The sequence below is a fragment of the Lontra canadensis genome, unplaced genomic scaffold (genome assembly GCF_010015895.1).
Source record: "Lontra canadensis isolate GAN:19392208 unplaced genomic scaffold, GSC_riverotter_1.0 scaffold92, whole genome shotgun sequence".
Lineage (NCBI taxonomy): Eukaryota > Metazoa > Chordata > Mammalia > Carnivora > Mustelidae > Lontra > Lontra canadensis.
The window spans coordinates 1,992,210-2,007,602 of NW_022631086.1; the positions used below are offsets into that span (position 1 = coordinate 1,992,210).

The 15,393-nt window shown below is 42.4% G+C and overlaps 1 protein-coding gene across 2 annotated transcripts in view; it reads right to left on the reverse strand.

Moving 5' to 3' along the window:
- The window catches only part of SYNE1 (spectrin repeat containing nuclear envelope protein 1), a 451,046-nt gene that overhangs the window by 233,616 nt on the left and 202,037 nt on the right, over positions 1-15,393 (reverse strand). For both annotated transcript variants that reach the window (XM_032836376.1, XM_032836375.1), the window contains exons 46-53: positions 13,545-13,748; positions 12,321-12,528; positions 11,396-11,508; positions 9,591-9,796; positions 7,883-8,038; positions 4,446-4,737; positions 3,242-3,414; positions 452-761 (exon numbers count right to left, since the gene is read on the reverse strand). In XM_032836376.1, the coding sequence (XP_032692267.1) occupies positions 452-761; positions 3,242-3,414; positions 4,446-4,737; positions 7,883-8,038; positions 9,591-9,796; positions 11,396-11,508; positions 12,321-12,528; positions 13,545-13,748 (1,662 nt within the window). The remainder of the gene's footprint in view (positions 1-451; positions 762-3,241; positions 3,415-4,445; positions 4,738-7,882; positions 8,039-9,590; positions 9,797-11,395; positions 11,509-12,320; positions 12,529-13,544; positions 13,749-15,393) is intronic.

The following is a 15,393-nucleotide window of genomic DNA, read 5'->3' on the forward strand; positions in this document are numbered from 1 at the left end:
AGGCAATAATACAGCATGTTATTACTATTTAGTATAATGTAATTACTATGTACAGTAGTCTGCTCGGCATTTTATTTATTTATTTATTTATTTATTTATTTATTTATTCAAGAGCAGCCGGGTCCCCTATAATTTAACCCGTAGTGTATGTATGTGTGTATGTGTATGTATGTGTTTGTGTGTGTGTGTGTGTGTGTGTGTGTGTGTGTGTATATTTTTTTTTTTTTAATTAGACACAGAGAGGAAGGGCAGAGGGAGAGAGAGAATCTTAAGTAGTCTCCATGCCCAGTGCAGAACCCAACATGGGGCTCCATCTCACAATCCTGAGATCATGACCTGAGCCCAAAATCAAGAGTCAGACGCTTACGTCGTGAGCCACCCGGACGCCCTGAAGCTTTTGTATATTCCTTACCTGAACCTTGAAGATTTTTCTTCCATATACAACACTAACCTTGGAAACAGTGATTATATCATTAAACTGTGTTTTCAGCTCCTCTTGAGCCGCTTCCTTGAAAGACTCATCCTCTGTCTTCTGGTAGAGCTCCCTGGATTTCGAGGCGAGACTCTGCAGGGCTCCAGTGTGCTCCTCCGCCTCAGACACGACGGACTGGAAGTGGTCCAGGAGGGAAAACTTCTCCTTCAGGCCGGGCTGCAGCTGCAAGGGCTGCTCTACTTTCTGATCCACCGATTCCAGCCACTGCTCCAGCTGGTGTTTCCACTCTAGGTAGTCATTCCACTTGCCAATCACAGCCTCCAAAGTGCTAGAATTAACGTCACACGTCACAAAAACAAGTTATCTTGACATCTCGACTGAAACCAAGGAGGAGGGCACTGCATCCACGTCAGCTGTCTGACTGAATGCTCTTCTGTGATGAAAACACTGCTTTTAAGTGCAGGGAGAAACACTACTTCTCCAGCCCATGAAAACAGTTTTTTCAATGAAAACAAATCTATGTTGAATTTGAAGTAAGATGTTGTGGTCATATAGGCTTCTAGAGGTTTGTCTTTCAAACGCCAATTGATTTAAATAAACAGAGTTATGTGTTTTGTTGTTAAAAATATCAGCCCTGGGGCACCGATTAAATTTTATTTAATATCTATCAATTCTTAATTTTCTTGGACCCAGTTTACCTTATTCAAATCAGTTGATAACTATTAACTAGAATTCAGCATTTAAGGTATTCTTTTTTTTTTTTTTTTAAGATTTTATTTATGACAAACAGAGACAGCGAGAGAGGGAACACAAGCGGCTGGGGTGGGGGGTGGGAGAGGGAGAAGCAGGCTCCCCAATGAGCAGGGAGCCCAACACAGGGCTCGATCCCAGGACCCTAGGATCATGATCTGAGCTGAAGGCAGCTGCTTAATGACCGAGCCACCCAGGTGCCCCTAAGGTATCGTTCTAAATAAATAATACTTAGATTGATTTTCAGTTAAGGATATCACAATGTTTAGTGCTTTGGAGTTGAACATGTGAAGGAACAAAGGCTTCATTTATTTATAATATAAGGAACATAATCATATAAGTAATAGTCAAGTAAACAGCTCTCTAGATTGTCAAGTAAAAGGCTCTTCAGACTGGCATTTTTAAAAAAACTTCCATTATTTATCTTTACAAACTATTCTAAACTCATACTCCGTGACCATTCCGAGCATCCCCTGCATAGAATCCTATGATCTAGGAGTTAAATCTGTGATAAATACACCTCCAGCATCTTCTCAAACTGTTCCTTTTGCATCAATAGGAACCTCAACATAAGTGCTTTAAAGTGCTATTCTTTCCTCAAAGAATTTTCCAGAAGGTACAAATCAATCTCACCTCTCCAGAAGCAACCCCAGGCCCTGCACCACCCCACAGTGCTGGGTATCTTAGTAACTAGCAGTCTGAGTCAGTGTTTTCGGATGCACGCTACCCTAGCCTCGGAGCGCTTAGGGAGCAAACACTACTTTGTTTTGATTCGTCATTTTAGCTCAATTAATTGCAGCACTGCTATTGCTCAATATGTGGTTGTCAAATTTAATTTCTTGCTGAAGAGGAAGAATCAAGGATTTGAATCTGCTTCTTTTATTCCAACATCTGAAAACCATTCACCTACACTGTTACTCACTTTTCTGGAGCTGGCCCATTGCCAAGCACTGGGAGAGTTCGTTTGTGCTCCAGTGGTCCACGCCACTAGAACCACTGCATCGGAGTTTTCTTTCTTTGCAGACCACCATGAGTTATTACTGAGATTAAAAGTCCTGCTGGCATTGGGAGTCACCAGTTATGTTCCATATTTAAAGGAAACAAAACAAAACAAAGCTTCTGAAATTTTAGTTACATTTCACTGCTTCCTTCGGAATGGGTAATTGCAGTGTTGCTTTGTTTAGTTTTGTGATGAACTTTCATCTTTTCTCCACTTCTTTATTATGCTGTTTCTTTATTTTAATTAAGCACACACTTCTTCAGTAACCTAATATATAACTTTCAGGATATGGCTTCTGGAAGGTACTTTGGTATAATTCTGACTGCAGGTCATTTGTCCAACCAGCCGGCCAGATTATTTGTGGATACTTGGAAAAGAGAGGAAGGTAGGAGTCTCCCACTCATAAATGTAACAGCAACAACACCACCTGGTGTAACACTCAGTCTCTTCTCTGACTGCTCAGGAGCAGCTGGTGCAGGGCTTCTCCACAGGGGCACTAGGGAACCCTGGGCGGGCTGATTGCTGGCTGTGTGAGAACGCCCCCGTGCACTGTGAGACATAAGCTCTCCTGGCCGCCGTCTCAAAATGGCAGGGATGCACCCATCACTACGACAATCAAAGACCCTGTGCACATTTCCACAGCCCCATTGTGGGTGACATGACTTCTAGCTGAGAAAAAGATTCATACTTGAGCTCAATAGTGGCTAACAAATTAATTTCTTGCATGTTCCCCTAAAAAGGGAAAAGTTCTTAAACACTTGCTTTGATGAACTGAAAGGAGGTATCTTATTGAACCCATGTTGTGTACAAGATGCCATGAGAAATTTATGGGAGATGAAAATATTACACACCCACCCACACACAGGCACACAACAAGCAAGCAAACAAAACTGTCTTTGCCATCACGGAAAACACAATCTAGGCAAAGACAAGCGGGCATACAGATGGCTAAAATAAGATGCTTGGTAACTCTACGCAGGATATTGCACTGCTTCATCATTTTACTAAGCCACTGGGTTTTATTTAGGTGAATAAACACTGAAAATAGGCTCTGTTACCTCTGAGCGTGGACGGAGGAGCTCATGATATCAGCCCACACATCTTTCAGAGTCTGTAGCTGGGTCTGAATCACCTTCTGACCTTGTTTGTTGCTACTTCTCAAGGCCTGTTCCCCTTTGCCAATGGCCATATTCAACTTCACTTCTCCTTCACCTTTCATCAGGAGAATATCCTATGAAGGAACAGTGACTACAGGTCAGTAGGAACACTAGAACCTTCTCGTGTTTTTAGGAACTGTTGTTTCCCATGAGAATCAAGGTAGGGAATACCGTACTCATTTTATTTTTATTTATTTATGTATTTATTTATAAAGATTTTATTTATTTATTTTAGAGAAAAGGTGAGCAAGGGAGAGAAAGAAGCAGACTCCCTGCTGAGCAGGGAACCCCGCATGGGGTTTGATCCCAGGACCCTGAGGTCGTGACCTGAACCGATGGCAGGTGCTTTAACCCACTGAGTCAGCCAGGTGCCCCTACCTTTAAAATGGAAACTCAGCAACAACAACAAAATGAAAATACAACAACAAATTCTGCACCCTACTGCAATATGATACTTTATTTAAATATTAGATATCAAGAGTCTGGGAGTCGAGGATTAACTCCCATTTAAATTCTTGGGAAACTTGGGGCCACTAACCTTGAAACTGTACACTTACTGAATGTTGGATTCAAAGTAAAAATAAATTGTTTTGAAAATGAAGACACACTTGTCTAAAGCTTTACCATCACTGTCTGGCTAATTTCTGTCTTCCAAGGTTGCCTTCACTGACTGCAGTCTGGGCTGGTGGCCTCCCTATGTTCGGAGGATACCCTTGTCTGCTTCAGTCACGACCCCTGACTACATGGGGTACTGCAAGTTCCAGTTTACAGGTTAGCCTCTCCCTCTGGACTGGGAACACCTAGAAAGCCAGCAGTAATTTTCACCTTGATGTTTCCAACAACTTGCACAGTGCTTGGTTCCACGTTTGCTGAATACTTACTAAGTGACATTAAAAATTATCTTAAAGCTATTGAAACAAAAATGTTCCTTTACAAAGGGAAACAGGCTCCCTCCATTATCCCTTTTGCCAACATCATCTTTTCACTTCATACCTCAAATCTTCACTTAGAGGCTCACAGGGCAACGGGGACCCAACTTGAACATATGTGAATTCAGCAAACAGATCTTCACAAGTTGTCAGCATGTGGCCAGGGTCCAGCTTACCTGTATCTGTAGCAGCCGCTTTTCCAGGGTGTCTTTGCTCCCAACGGTGCTCTCTGCCGCGGCCAGTCTGTCCTGAATGCCCTTCACCCAGGACCACATGCTCTGTAGGGCTTCCTCCAACGCCTCGTGCTCCTGCAGGGCCATCTGGCAGCTCCGCAGTCTCTCCTTGGTCATTCTGAGTAAGTTTTGGTAGTTTGTGAGGAGCTGGGAGCAGAGGCGTCCTTCCTTCCCAGCGCCGTGGCCTTCTTCACTGAGAAGCTGCCCTCTCTGGGAAAGCTTATCCAGAGATTCTCTAAAGAAAGGAGTTAAAAAAAAAAAAAAAAAGAAAGAAGGAAAGAAAGAAATTGAATTCTGACATTCTAGAACGCAGCAGAGTGAGGAGTGATTGTTGATCCTGGAGAAGTCGCCAGACAAGAGCTCATAGCTGACATGCCTTTGAAATGAAGATGCCGGGGACTCTCACAGGGCTGGCTCTGCCTTCTCTATAGGTCTGTGAATGTAGTCCGTATACATCAGGGAATTTTACTCCATCTATGCTGTGCTTAGATCCTGGCCCCTGTGTTATGAGGAATTCACTGCAGAAAATGGCCCAAGACTGTTTCTCCAGCCTCATCTCTAACATCTCTGTTCCGGCTGAATGCTCTAATCCTGAAATGTCCCCAAACCCTCTGCTTTTTGGGGTCTATGTGGGGATTCCTCCTTTGGGAAAACCCAATGATTCTCCCCTGCTGCCTTCCCAGTTGGCCCTTCAAAGTCTAGGCAGGCATTACCTCCCCGATACCCCAAGAGAAGGAGAGTATAGGGTTCCTCCCCTGTGTGCCCTCTGCCCCTGTCTTGTTCTATCTCCTCAAATACCCTGTCTGTCTCAATCCACAGGCTTTCAACTTCTAGAAACCAGGGTTATCACATTCATCTCGTATCCCCAGGACCCAACACAGGAAGATAAAATGCAAAAAACCAGTTCGTATCAAAAGGCTATTATATGACTGCTGATGGGTTTCCTTGTTGCCTCTTGCATACTTGGCTCATCTCAGTTTGGAGTTATGTTAATTAGCTGCAGGGAAAGTGCAGTCCTAGGTGGCTGGACTGGCTTCATCTTGTTTGACAGAGTTCAGCTTGTGTGTCGGAACTTCCCAGGATACCAGAAGAAAGAGTACAGATGTGTGAACATGAACTCTTGTGAGTAGGAGAAAAAGAACACAAACTTTATCTCCTGCAAGGTCTGTCTTCTTCTTCTTCTTCTTTTTTTGGATCAGCTACCAATGATATAGCATCCTGTGGCCCTCTGGGAGGTATATTGTTCATATAATATTGCACCCACTCTAAATTGCATTTCTTATAATCTGGTAAGACAAAAACTTGGCTTAAGCAATGATGTCAGTTAAATAATTCAGGACAATGTGTATCACTTGTTATTACAAGAAGGACTGCTTAATGGATGATAAAAGTTCAATAATTCTCAAATCTGGGGTACTTTAAAAAAAAAGGTATCCTCCAAGATAGTTGAGTACTTGAAATATTATGATGGAAAGTCCAGAGGGCTGGTAGGATTAAGCAGCCAGCAAGTGAGAGGTAACTCAGCTGGAGAAGCTGGGAAGCATCAGAGTACGTTAAGATTCTCTGGAGAAGTAACCAGTTACAAAGAGCCTGGCAGCAAGCACACTGAAGGACTCTTACCCTTCGATCCTGGAATATCACAGAAGAATATTCCAGAAGACTATGTAAAGTCATTTTAGAAGTTTGGAAGAGAGAAGCAGTCTGGTCATGCTACATTGTATCCAGACCTGAGTTAAGATTTAAAAAGCAATAAAATGCAGTGTAATTTTCATAAAGCTATATCATTAAAATTATACTGCCATGCTATTAATTCAGCAAATATATTCTTTTACTGGCACGATATCAGACATTGCAACTATAACAGTGATGAAGACCTAAAGGTCTCTGGCCTTGAGGAACTCACTGTCCGGGGCTGGCATGTATAGAGTCAACAAAGAGTTTACCCCATGGGAAGGGCTCACAGAGATGGGACCAGAGCATTCCAGCAAAATTTTGTAACACTCATTAAACTCAAACACCAATAAGAGCTGTCATTACGGGTCATGTTTGTGTATTTGTTTGAATGTCTGTTTTTTAAGGTAAGGCATACTAGGCATGTTTGTCCCAGAAGGTGATTCAGCAGAAACAAGGAATGAATATGATCAGAATTAGACTGGAACTGATCGGTGCTCCTGATGTGTCTGGTCAAGGCTGGGTGCTGGCCTCTGCTGCTTCACAGACAAGTGAATCTGCTCTTGAAGAGGACAGATCAGAAGTTTTGGGTCTAGCTGTACCCTGGGTACCAACAAAGCAACTGATAATGCCAGTCGGATTATGAATTTAGGGATCAAGTTCCTGAAGCTAGTGGAGTCAAAAGCACAGTCCAGATGACCCCGAGTGGGCCAGGAGCCACAAATGTTGGCTTAGTCGGGAAACAATGAAGAGACAAATACTGCGGAGGAGAAGAGGAACCTCCAGGACAGTCAGACTTAATAAGGACCATACTTTTTGCTTTACTAAGGACACTGTGAGGATGAGGGTGGGCATTGAAAATGGAACTAGAGGGGCACCTGGGTGGCTCAGTGGGTTAAAGCCTCTGCCTTCGGCTCAGGTCATGATCTCAGGGTCCTGGGATCGAGCCCCACGTCGGGCTCTCCACTCAGCGGGGAGCCTGCTTCCCTTCCTCTCTCTCTACCTACTTGTGATCACTGTCTGTCAAATAAATAAATAAAAAATCTTTAAAAAAAAAAAAAAAGAAAGAAAATGGAACTAGAGGGGCACCTGGGTGGCTCTGTCAGTTAAGTGCCTGCCTTCAGCTCAGGTCATGATCCTGGGATCCTGGGATCGAGTCCAGCACCAGGCTGGACATGCAGGGAGCCTGCTTCTCCTTCTGCCTGCCATTCCCACTGCTTTCCTCTCTCGTTATCTCTCACTCTGACAAATACATTTAAGAAAAAAATGGAAGTAGATGTTGAAGTGTGTGAAGAATATATATGGAAATGGGTTCCACAGCCTTATTTCTGTAAGTGTAGAGTGTCTTTATAAGGACCTTCCATCCTAACAACCTCAGAGAAAAAAGTATGGCATTCCTTAGCAGCATAATGCTTACAGGCTAATATCAAGAAGTTCAGGAAATGGGTGGCCTGTCCAATTTGTTGAGCAAAGGGAGGCGGATGCAGATAGATCCACACTGCCATCCCTATGTTCTCTCTAGAATACTACTCTGCTGTAGAGAACACTGCACAATCATCTGTATTCTAGACATTTAGGGACAGAAACATATACAACCACCACTAATTAACCAACCAACCAACCAATTAACAACCAAACCCAATAACCAACCAACCAGACAAAAAACACTTGTTAGTAGGGAAAGAACCTGCTCCATTTCAGCACCATACCTTGCAGCCAGTAGCTCTCCTAGAAACATTTCAACTTTATGGACTTCATTCTTCTTCTCAGGAATGTGCTGTTTACTCTCTCCTAAGTTTTCTGTACTTAGCCTTTCATCCATCTCATGGATCCATAAGTTCAGTTTTCTATGCTGATCCTCAAAGCTACAGAAAAGAAAATACTTTGTAGAAATTCTTCTGCACTCATTATGATAAGTAACATCTAGTATCTGAGGTCACGGTGTCTATGGCCATTAAAATCTCATGAATTTCCCAAGTATGGAAGAAAACTCAACAATAAGCCCATCCATATTACCACTTATTTCAGTAACAAAATGAAAAATCATGGAACTTTCTCTCCTTTTTATTTTTTAAGCTGTGTACACTTTTTTTTTTTTAACACAAACAAAAACTTTATTGATTCCCACCTGGGTGGGTATGTATGTATGTATGTATGTATTTTTATTTTTATTTATTTTTTAAATTTCTTATCAGTGTTCCAGAATTCATTGTCTATACCCAGCGCTCCATGCAATACGTGCCCTCCATAATACCCACCACCAGGCTCACCCAACCTCTCACCTCCTACCCCTCCAAAATCCTCAGTTTGTTTCTCAGAGTCCACAGTCTCTCATGGTTCATCTCCTCCTCCAATTTCCCCCCAACTCCCTTCTCCTCTCCATCCCCCCATGTCCTCTGTGTTATTCCTTATGCTCCACAAATAAGCGAAACCATATGATAACTGAATCTCTCTGCTTGGCTTATTTCACTCTTTCTCTTGAGATCCTATCCTGAATTGATTTCCTGGTAATCAGCTGGTAGTTATCAGCAAGACTGGATTCCCATGTCAATGTGCACTTGACTTTGTGTCTTACAACAGGGACTCTGAATTGGGACCAATGGGTTAAGGACAGCAGTGAAAGCATAGGAAAGGAAGGGAAAGTCATCTCTATGTCTTTGTATCTTATGGAGATTTGAATAGGCATAAGAGCACAGGGACTAGAAGTTTTGAAAACAACATAAGTTTTCTAAGAAACCTGGACAGGAATAAATTACTCTGTGACCAGAAAGGTATTTTGATTATACTGACATCTTTATCCCCCCTACTTTTTTTTTCCTTCTAATTTTATATTCATCCCTGTTGACATAGCTTCCTGATTGGAATCTTCATTCATAGAAATTAGGCCAGTGTTTTCTGTCATTACTCAAATCCAACAGAAGTGGAAGCAAAGGGGTGCCTGGGTGGCTCGGTTGTTAAGCGTCTGCCTTCGGCTTAGGTCATGGTCCCAGGGTCCTGGGATCAAACTCTGAATCAGGCTCCTTGCTCAGCAGGGAGCCTGCTTCTCCCTTTCTCAGTCCTCTTGCTGGTGTTCCCTCTCTCGCAGTCTCTCTCTAATAAATAAAATCTTCAAAAAAAAAAAAGTGGAAGCAAAGAAAGGACTTGGATAATCTAAAACCTGTGTGTCAAACCTCTCAGACTTTGAGTTAATCAAATGGACAAAAACACATGCATGTAGGCCATTTATAATAACTAGTGAATATAATTCCTTACTTTTTCTATATAGAAAATAAAGCCACAGTCCCATCAAAGTTCAAGCAATTAATTATTATCCTAGTATGAACCTGTACTTTCAAATATTATTTGTTTATTTACAGTGGCTCTTTTCTCAGTCTTTGAAAACATTCCCTGTGTGATGACGTTATCAAAACAACCTACCTCCCAAGTTCTAAAGCACAGTCTTGAAGAGCCTGCTTGTCCCTCAGACATTGCTTCAGAAATGCCTGAAATTCCTCATTAGCCTTTGTAATTTGCTCCTGAATGCTGCTGACAATTTGTTTAGACACATGTGCGTACAAAGTTTGTCCTTCTTGAGTCACAGCATCAAGCTTGCTCTGTCCATCACTGATCGAGTCCAGAATGTTCTGTTTCAAGAAATAAAGGTAATAGAAAATATTTGCTGTTATTCAAGGACCCTGGGGCGTGTGAGCACTGACTACAATTCTGAGTTGAGATAGAAAAGCAAGAGAAGACAGCTCAGAGCCTGAAGACAGAAAGTCTTTAGGTCAGAGTGAGAACGTACAACTAGGTAGACTCAAGGCTCATGACCGAGGACGGTGCCAGCCAGGACTGGAACCACTGAAGAATAAGCTGTGACAAGGCCAGCCTGCAAAGGAGGTTGTCCTCATCCAGGCCTTGCTCTCAGCCTCTCCCCACTCTCACTGACCCAGCCCAGCCCTGGTTCTACTTCTTCACAGGTTCACGTGATGCCCTCTCACTGCAGAGCTGCCTGCACCCCTCCCCCACTTCTGGTCCACCTTGCACACAAAGTCCTCCCCTCAGGTCCCTTCTTTTCTTGGTGTGCACCTCTTCCTTGAAAGATCACATGCGTGGACACAAGCTTAAAGGGGACAACTGCACATTTCCATTCACCATGCCTCCTGGAAAACCAACTTCCTTTATTATAATGATCTTGCTACTCTGGCTTTTCATGAGTTACCTACATAACTGTCCTCACTGATTAGGCTGCAAAGATCCTCATATTCCTCATTCATTAAAAAAATATATTTATTTTATTTTATTTTATTTTATTTTAAAATATTTTATTTATGTATTTGTCAGGCAGAGGGAGAAGCAGACTTCCTGCTGAGCCAGGAGCCTGATGCAGGGCTCGATCCCAGGACCCCGGGATCATAACCTGAGCCAAAGGCAGATGCTTAACCAACTGAGCCACCCAGGTGCCCCTAAAAAATGTTTTTAAATAATACTTAACTCAGTGTTTTGTTCAGATGAGCTACTTAGAAAAGTTGTCCCAAACTCAAGTTGAGTCCATCACTTCTGAACTCTACTTCGCAATGGCTTTTTCCTTCCTGAATTCATATATTTTTCATAGTCTGTAAAACCTGTATTATCTATAGCTTTCAGTGTGCCCTAGCTCCAGATTTGGATTATAGGTTATTAAAAAGCACAAGTCACGTCTTCTTTTTAAAACTCTTCCACAATATGAGGCACCAGGTGACTAAGTCTGTTCACCGTCTGACTTGGGCTCAGGTCATGACCCCAGGGCCCTGGGACTGACCCTGCATCTGACTCTCTCTGCTCAAGGGAAAGCCTGCTTTTTCCACTGCTCATGCTCTCTCTCATTCTCTCTCACTCTCTCAAATAAATAAAGTCTTAAAAACAAAACAACCCTCCTCCACAACAGTGATATGAAATAGATGGAATTATTTATGTTTTTACTGCCAGAAAAATTAAAACTAGGTTTAGTTTTGAATGAATTCCAAAACATGTTCAATTCATTAAATAAGAAAAGAACAGAATCTAGAAATTCTGTAGCTCTGACTTACTCTCTTAACTTACTTTTCATATTGCTAAACTCCTATTGACTCAAGAAATCTCGTTCTGTTAGGGAAGAAGAAAAGTTCGAATAAAATAAGATCTGTGGAAAGAGATGATTTAGGTCTGACCGCAAGGCCTGGGAGTGCAGCTCAGAGAAGACGACGGCGCACTGCCAGCTTTCGTACCTGAAGATCATGGAGCTTTGCCTCTAGAACTTTGCTATCACCAGTTCGATCAGATGATTCCTTTGCTGCTACCTTTATTCCAGAAAACCACTCTTGGAATTCCTGCATAGACTCTTTCGAAAGTAACAAACATGAAAAAAAAAAAAGGTAACAAAAATGAGAAATACATCCAAAACATTGAATGAGCCTCTAGGCTCAATGAATTAATTCTGCCCTTCAGCTCACTGCATCTTGCCATACAAAATATTTCAAAAATAAAATAATAATAATATAGAATAGACTACAACATGACTGTTCATGGCAGGACTGAGAAATTACCTCAGGGGAAAGACTGAAAAGAAATTTGTATTCCTGAAATACCAGATTTCCCACTGTCTTCCTCTTGGTAAAGAAAGATAATTGAATGAATATGGAAGACAGTGAAGGGAGAAAGGCTCTGGCCATTTTTTATGGCAAAGGAAGGAGCCATCTCCTCTTCCGGCCACGCAGACTTAGAGCATCATTCAACTTGTCATTATGGCAGAGGCACAGAGCCCAGTCGGGGACATATGACTGGCAATTTCCTAAACTATACGGCTACTGCTGTTTCATGGCCTCTCCTAATTTCCAAGTTCACTGTGTTACTTCATCACAGCAGTGGAAGTAATTTTCCACACAACTGAGCTACATGTAGAAAATCCAGATGAAATTTGGAATCCTCAAAATGGTGGATTCCTACTTTCTTGGAGAGAAAGAGGAAGAACTCAGCTTATGGTGAGAGCCTGAGCACAACACTTACACTGCTCAAATCTCGACACACAAATGAATTTAAAGGATCTTCTTCTGGAAAGTTTTCTCCAACTAGTGCTGGCAGTTTCTAAGCAGCATTTGGTTTGGATTCTTTCTATTAAACAAACGATTCATGCTAAGCCCCGTCAGAGCTCACCACTGAAGTGCTTCTCCAGAGAATCCTGCAGGCTGGCCTGTGTCTTAGAGCACAACTGGCTCACAGCTTCGTGGTTCTTTATGAGTCCCGTCAGAGCACTGCCCAGGCTCTCCAACTCAACAGAATGGTATTTGCGGCACAAACTGTTGAGATTTTCTTGGGTAGAGCTGATGTTGCTTTGCTGACTTTGAAGTTCCTTTTGTATCTCCTACACAATGAAAGAATGCCATGAAGGATATTCAAGGGAAATATCCCCTCTACTCCACTATGGCACTTTTTCGAAACTGATGCTCTTGAAATCTACTTAGTAATGTACACATTGTTGTGGGATTTTCTTTTTTCTTTTCTTTTCTTTTTTTTCTTTCTTTCTTTTTTTTAAAGTGTTCATGATAGATCTGTTGACTTGCAAAATTTTGCCCAGCTCTCCTTGGGACCAACTGCAAATGGCTGTTGAAAGGTACTAGATTGTGGGTTACAGTCTAGGAGTCCGAGCAAATGGAAGAGGTTCTCAGAGATGCCAACCCATGACTTTGGATTTAGTCAGTTGACTAGAAACTATCAGCGGAGTCACAACCCAAGTTCACATTTTTTGATAGGCCAGTAGGGCTTTGTTTCAGGGTCACAGGCCACACCAAAAGTACCAGTACTTCTAAAATATATGTCCTTATTCTTAAGTACAGTAAGAAAAAATGCTAAAGAGAACAGATCACACATGCTGAACACTCAATTCACAAGCTTGACAGACAGTTGGTCAGGAACATTATCTCTATGGACAGATGACATGGAAGTTGAATGCTATCTCTCTCTCTCTCTTTTTTTTTTTTTATATTCTTCCCTAGATAAAAGCAGTCATACCAACCAATAAAAATTAAGAAATGAAAAACTATTTGGTATTCAAGTTTGAAAAGTCATGGAAATTCAAACAGGTCTTCTATAGGCTTTACCCATTTACTGAAAAAGATATTAACAACGCAGCTTATGAGCAGGTCCCACAGTAATGCGTGCTTTCTATTTTTAGATTATTCATCTTCAACTTCCTACTACCTGCATTCATTTCTCCAACCACAACTTACTTGCTGTGTCCAACATAGTGAATTAGTTGGCCTGGTGCTAATATAGGCATAACTGAGAGCAAAGGTTTTATTTTTATTCCAGTCACCACAAAACAGGAAAAATAATATTACCATTGGAAGTGTGCAGGCTTAATGATAGGTGATTACCCACCTTTACTTTTCTTAGCCCTTCCCATGTCTTAGTCTGGGCACAGTTCATCAGTGACTCCTCTACTTTTGCTAGCCAGCTCGTCATGTCATTAATAAATTTCTCCACCTGGGTACTCTGAGCAGTGAAATCTTTCAAGGTTCCTTTGGCTTCTTCAGTGATTTCTTTGGCATGCTCCAGTTTCTGCCTTAGGTCTGCTTCTATAAACTAAACATAAAGCAAGATTTCATTAAAATCTGTGAAGACCAGAACACTCATTCTATGGGAACTCTGTTCGTGTGCAGTTTAATAGTAAAAAGCACATAAGCCTAACCTGGGATGCTAATTCAACTCTTCTAAGAAAGGAAATCAGTGGGTACAAGTGGCCAAACATTGTAAGTGATGGGAACATGGAAACAGTAAGGATGACAGTTGACACTGGATGCTAGAGCAGCAGCTCGGACTGGGGAGCCAAGGAATACGTAAGATCAGTTTTCTCAAAAGCAGAGTTCAACCTCCACAGTTACCACGGTGGTTACCAAAACCCTGCTCTTACTTCTTCCTGGGAAACACGCACACATTTTATCCCCTGATGTAACCACTACTTTGAACAAACACCACCGCAGGATTTTATCCTAAAGCAATTTTATTTCTGCCTCCCACTTTAGTGTGTTTAGTGAGGCTGCTTCTCTCCTCCCACATGATTTGTTTTGGGCAGGCTCCTGACTTCTCTGGCCCTGCAGATAACAAAAGGACTTATAAAATCATGATAAATTGCAAAATGGTTTCAATTCCACAATTAAAACATCTAGGCCCATTTAATAATCAAAACTCTGAACTTAAAATTAAGGCTTTTTTCTTATCCCCAGCTCAGATCTGCTACAAAAAGGAAGCCCGTATGAAGAAAAGAGACAAGTGCCTCTTTGTCTTTCTTTATTTCTATTCCCACACGTCCTATAGCTTCTGACCCGTAAAGGCCTGGACCAGTAGGAGGTGGGTGAGGGGCTCTGAAATTTGTGATGACTATTATGAGCTGGCATCTGTGCTCCTAGGCCGGGTGACATTTCGCATTCTCTCCTGTCACAGGCCTTAGACTGCAGGGTTTTCTGAGACTCCCCTCACCGCGGGGGATCTCCCACTGGCATTGCCAGCATGCGAGCAGTGCTCTCCTGTTTCTCCTTCCACAGCCTGTAGGCAGCTCTGCTTCTCGCTGCTGAGGCCTGTTCCCCCCCAGAAAGCTTTCCTAGAGGACCTGAGGTACCCACACACCAAAGCCTTCTCCTTGTCTTTCCTCTGATAATTCCCTTCTGGGCCACAGGCTCACTCTGGCATTCACATCAGATGATTCTAAGATGCACGCCACCCAAAACAATCAATTCTTTTGGCAAAAGCAACAACAGTGAGTCAGCCTATCTTTCACCCATAAAGTCTCTCAGGGGAGTCAGAGAGGAGACTCTGGGGTCAACCAGCTGCAGGGGCACATCATTCTCTCTAGATGGTACCACTGAAACTCTTCTCCTGATTTTGAGGTAAGGAACAGGTGCCCCAACACCTCTTCATTGAGTACGTGTGGGGGGCAGGGGGTTGTGAGAGAGCACAGTACAACAGTAGCTCTCTCCCCAAACCCTGCCGCCATCTTTACTCTGCGAGAGGCCGCCGTTGCGCATTTATATCCATGACACTGGCGGCAGGCACAAGCACTCCTTTTTCGTTTCCTGTATGATTAGCACCCTTTGCTTCTTCTTGCTTCAGGTGAAATTCTAACATTCTGGTATGTGTGTATCGTCCACCGACGATACTAAGTGACAGATGCACAGTCTCAGGTCAGAGAGAATGTATAAACATGCAAGATACAGGGGTTAGCAAGAAATAG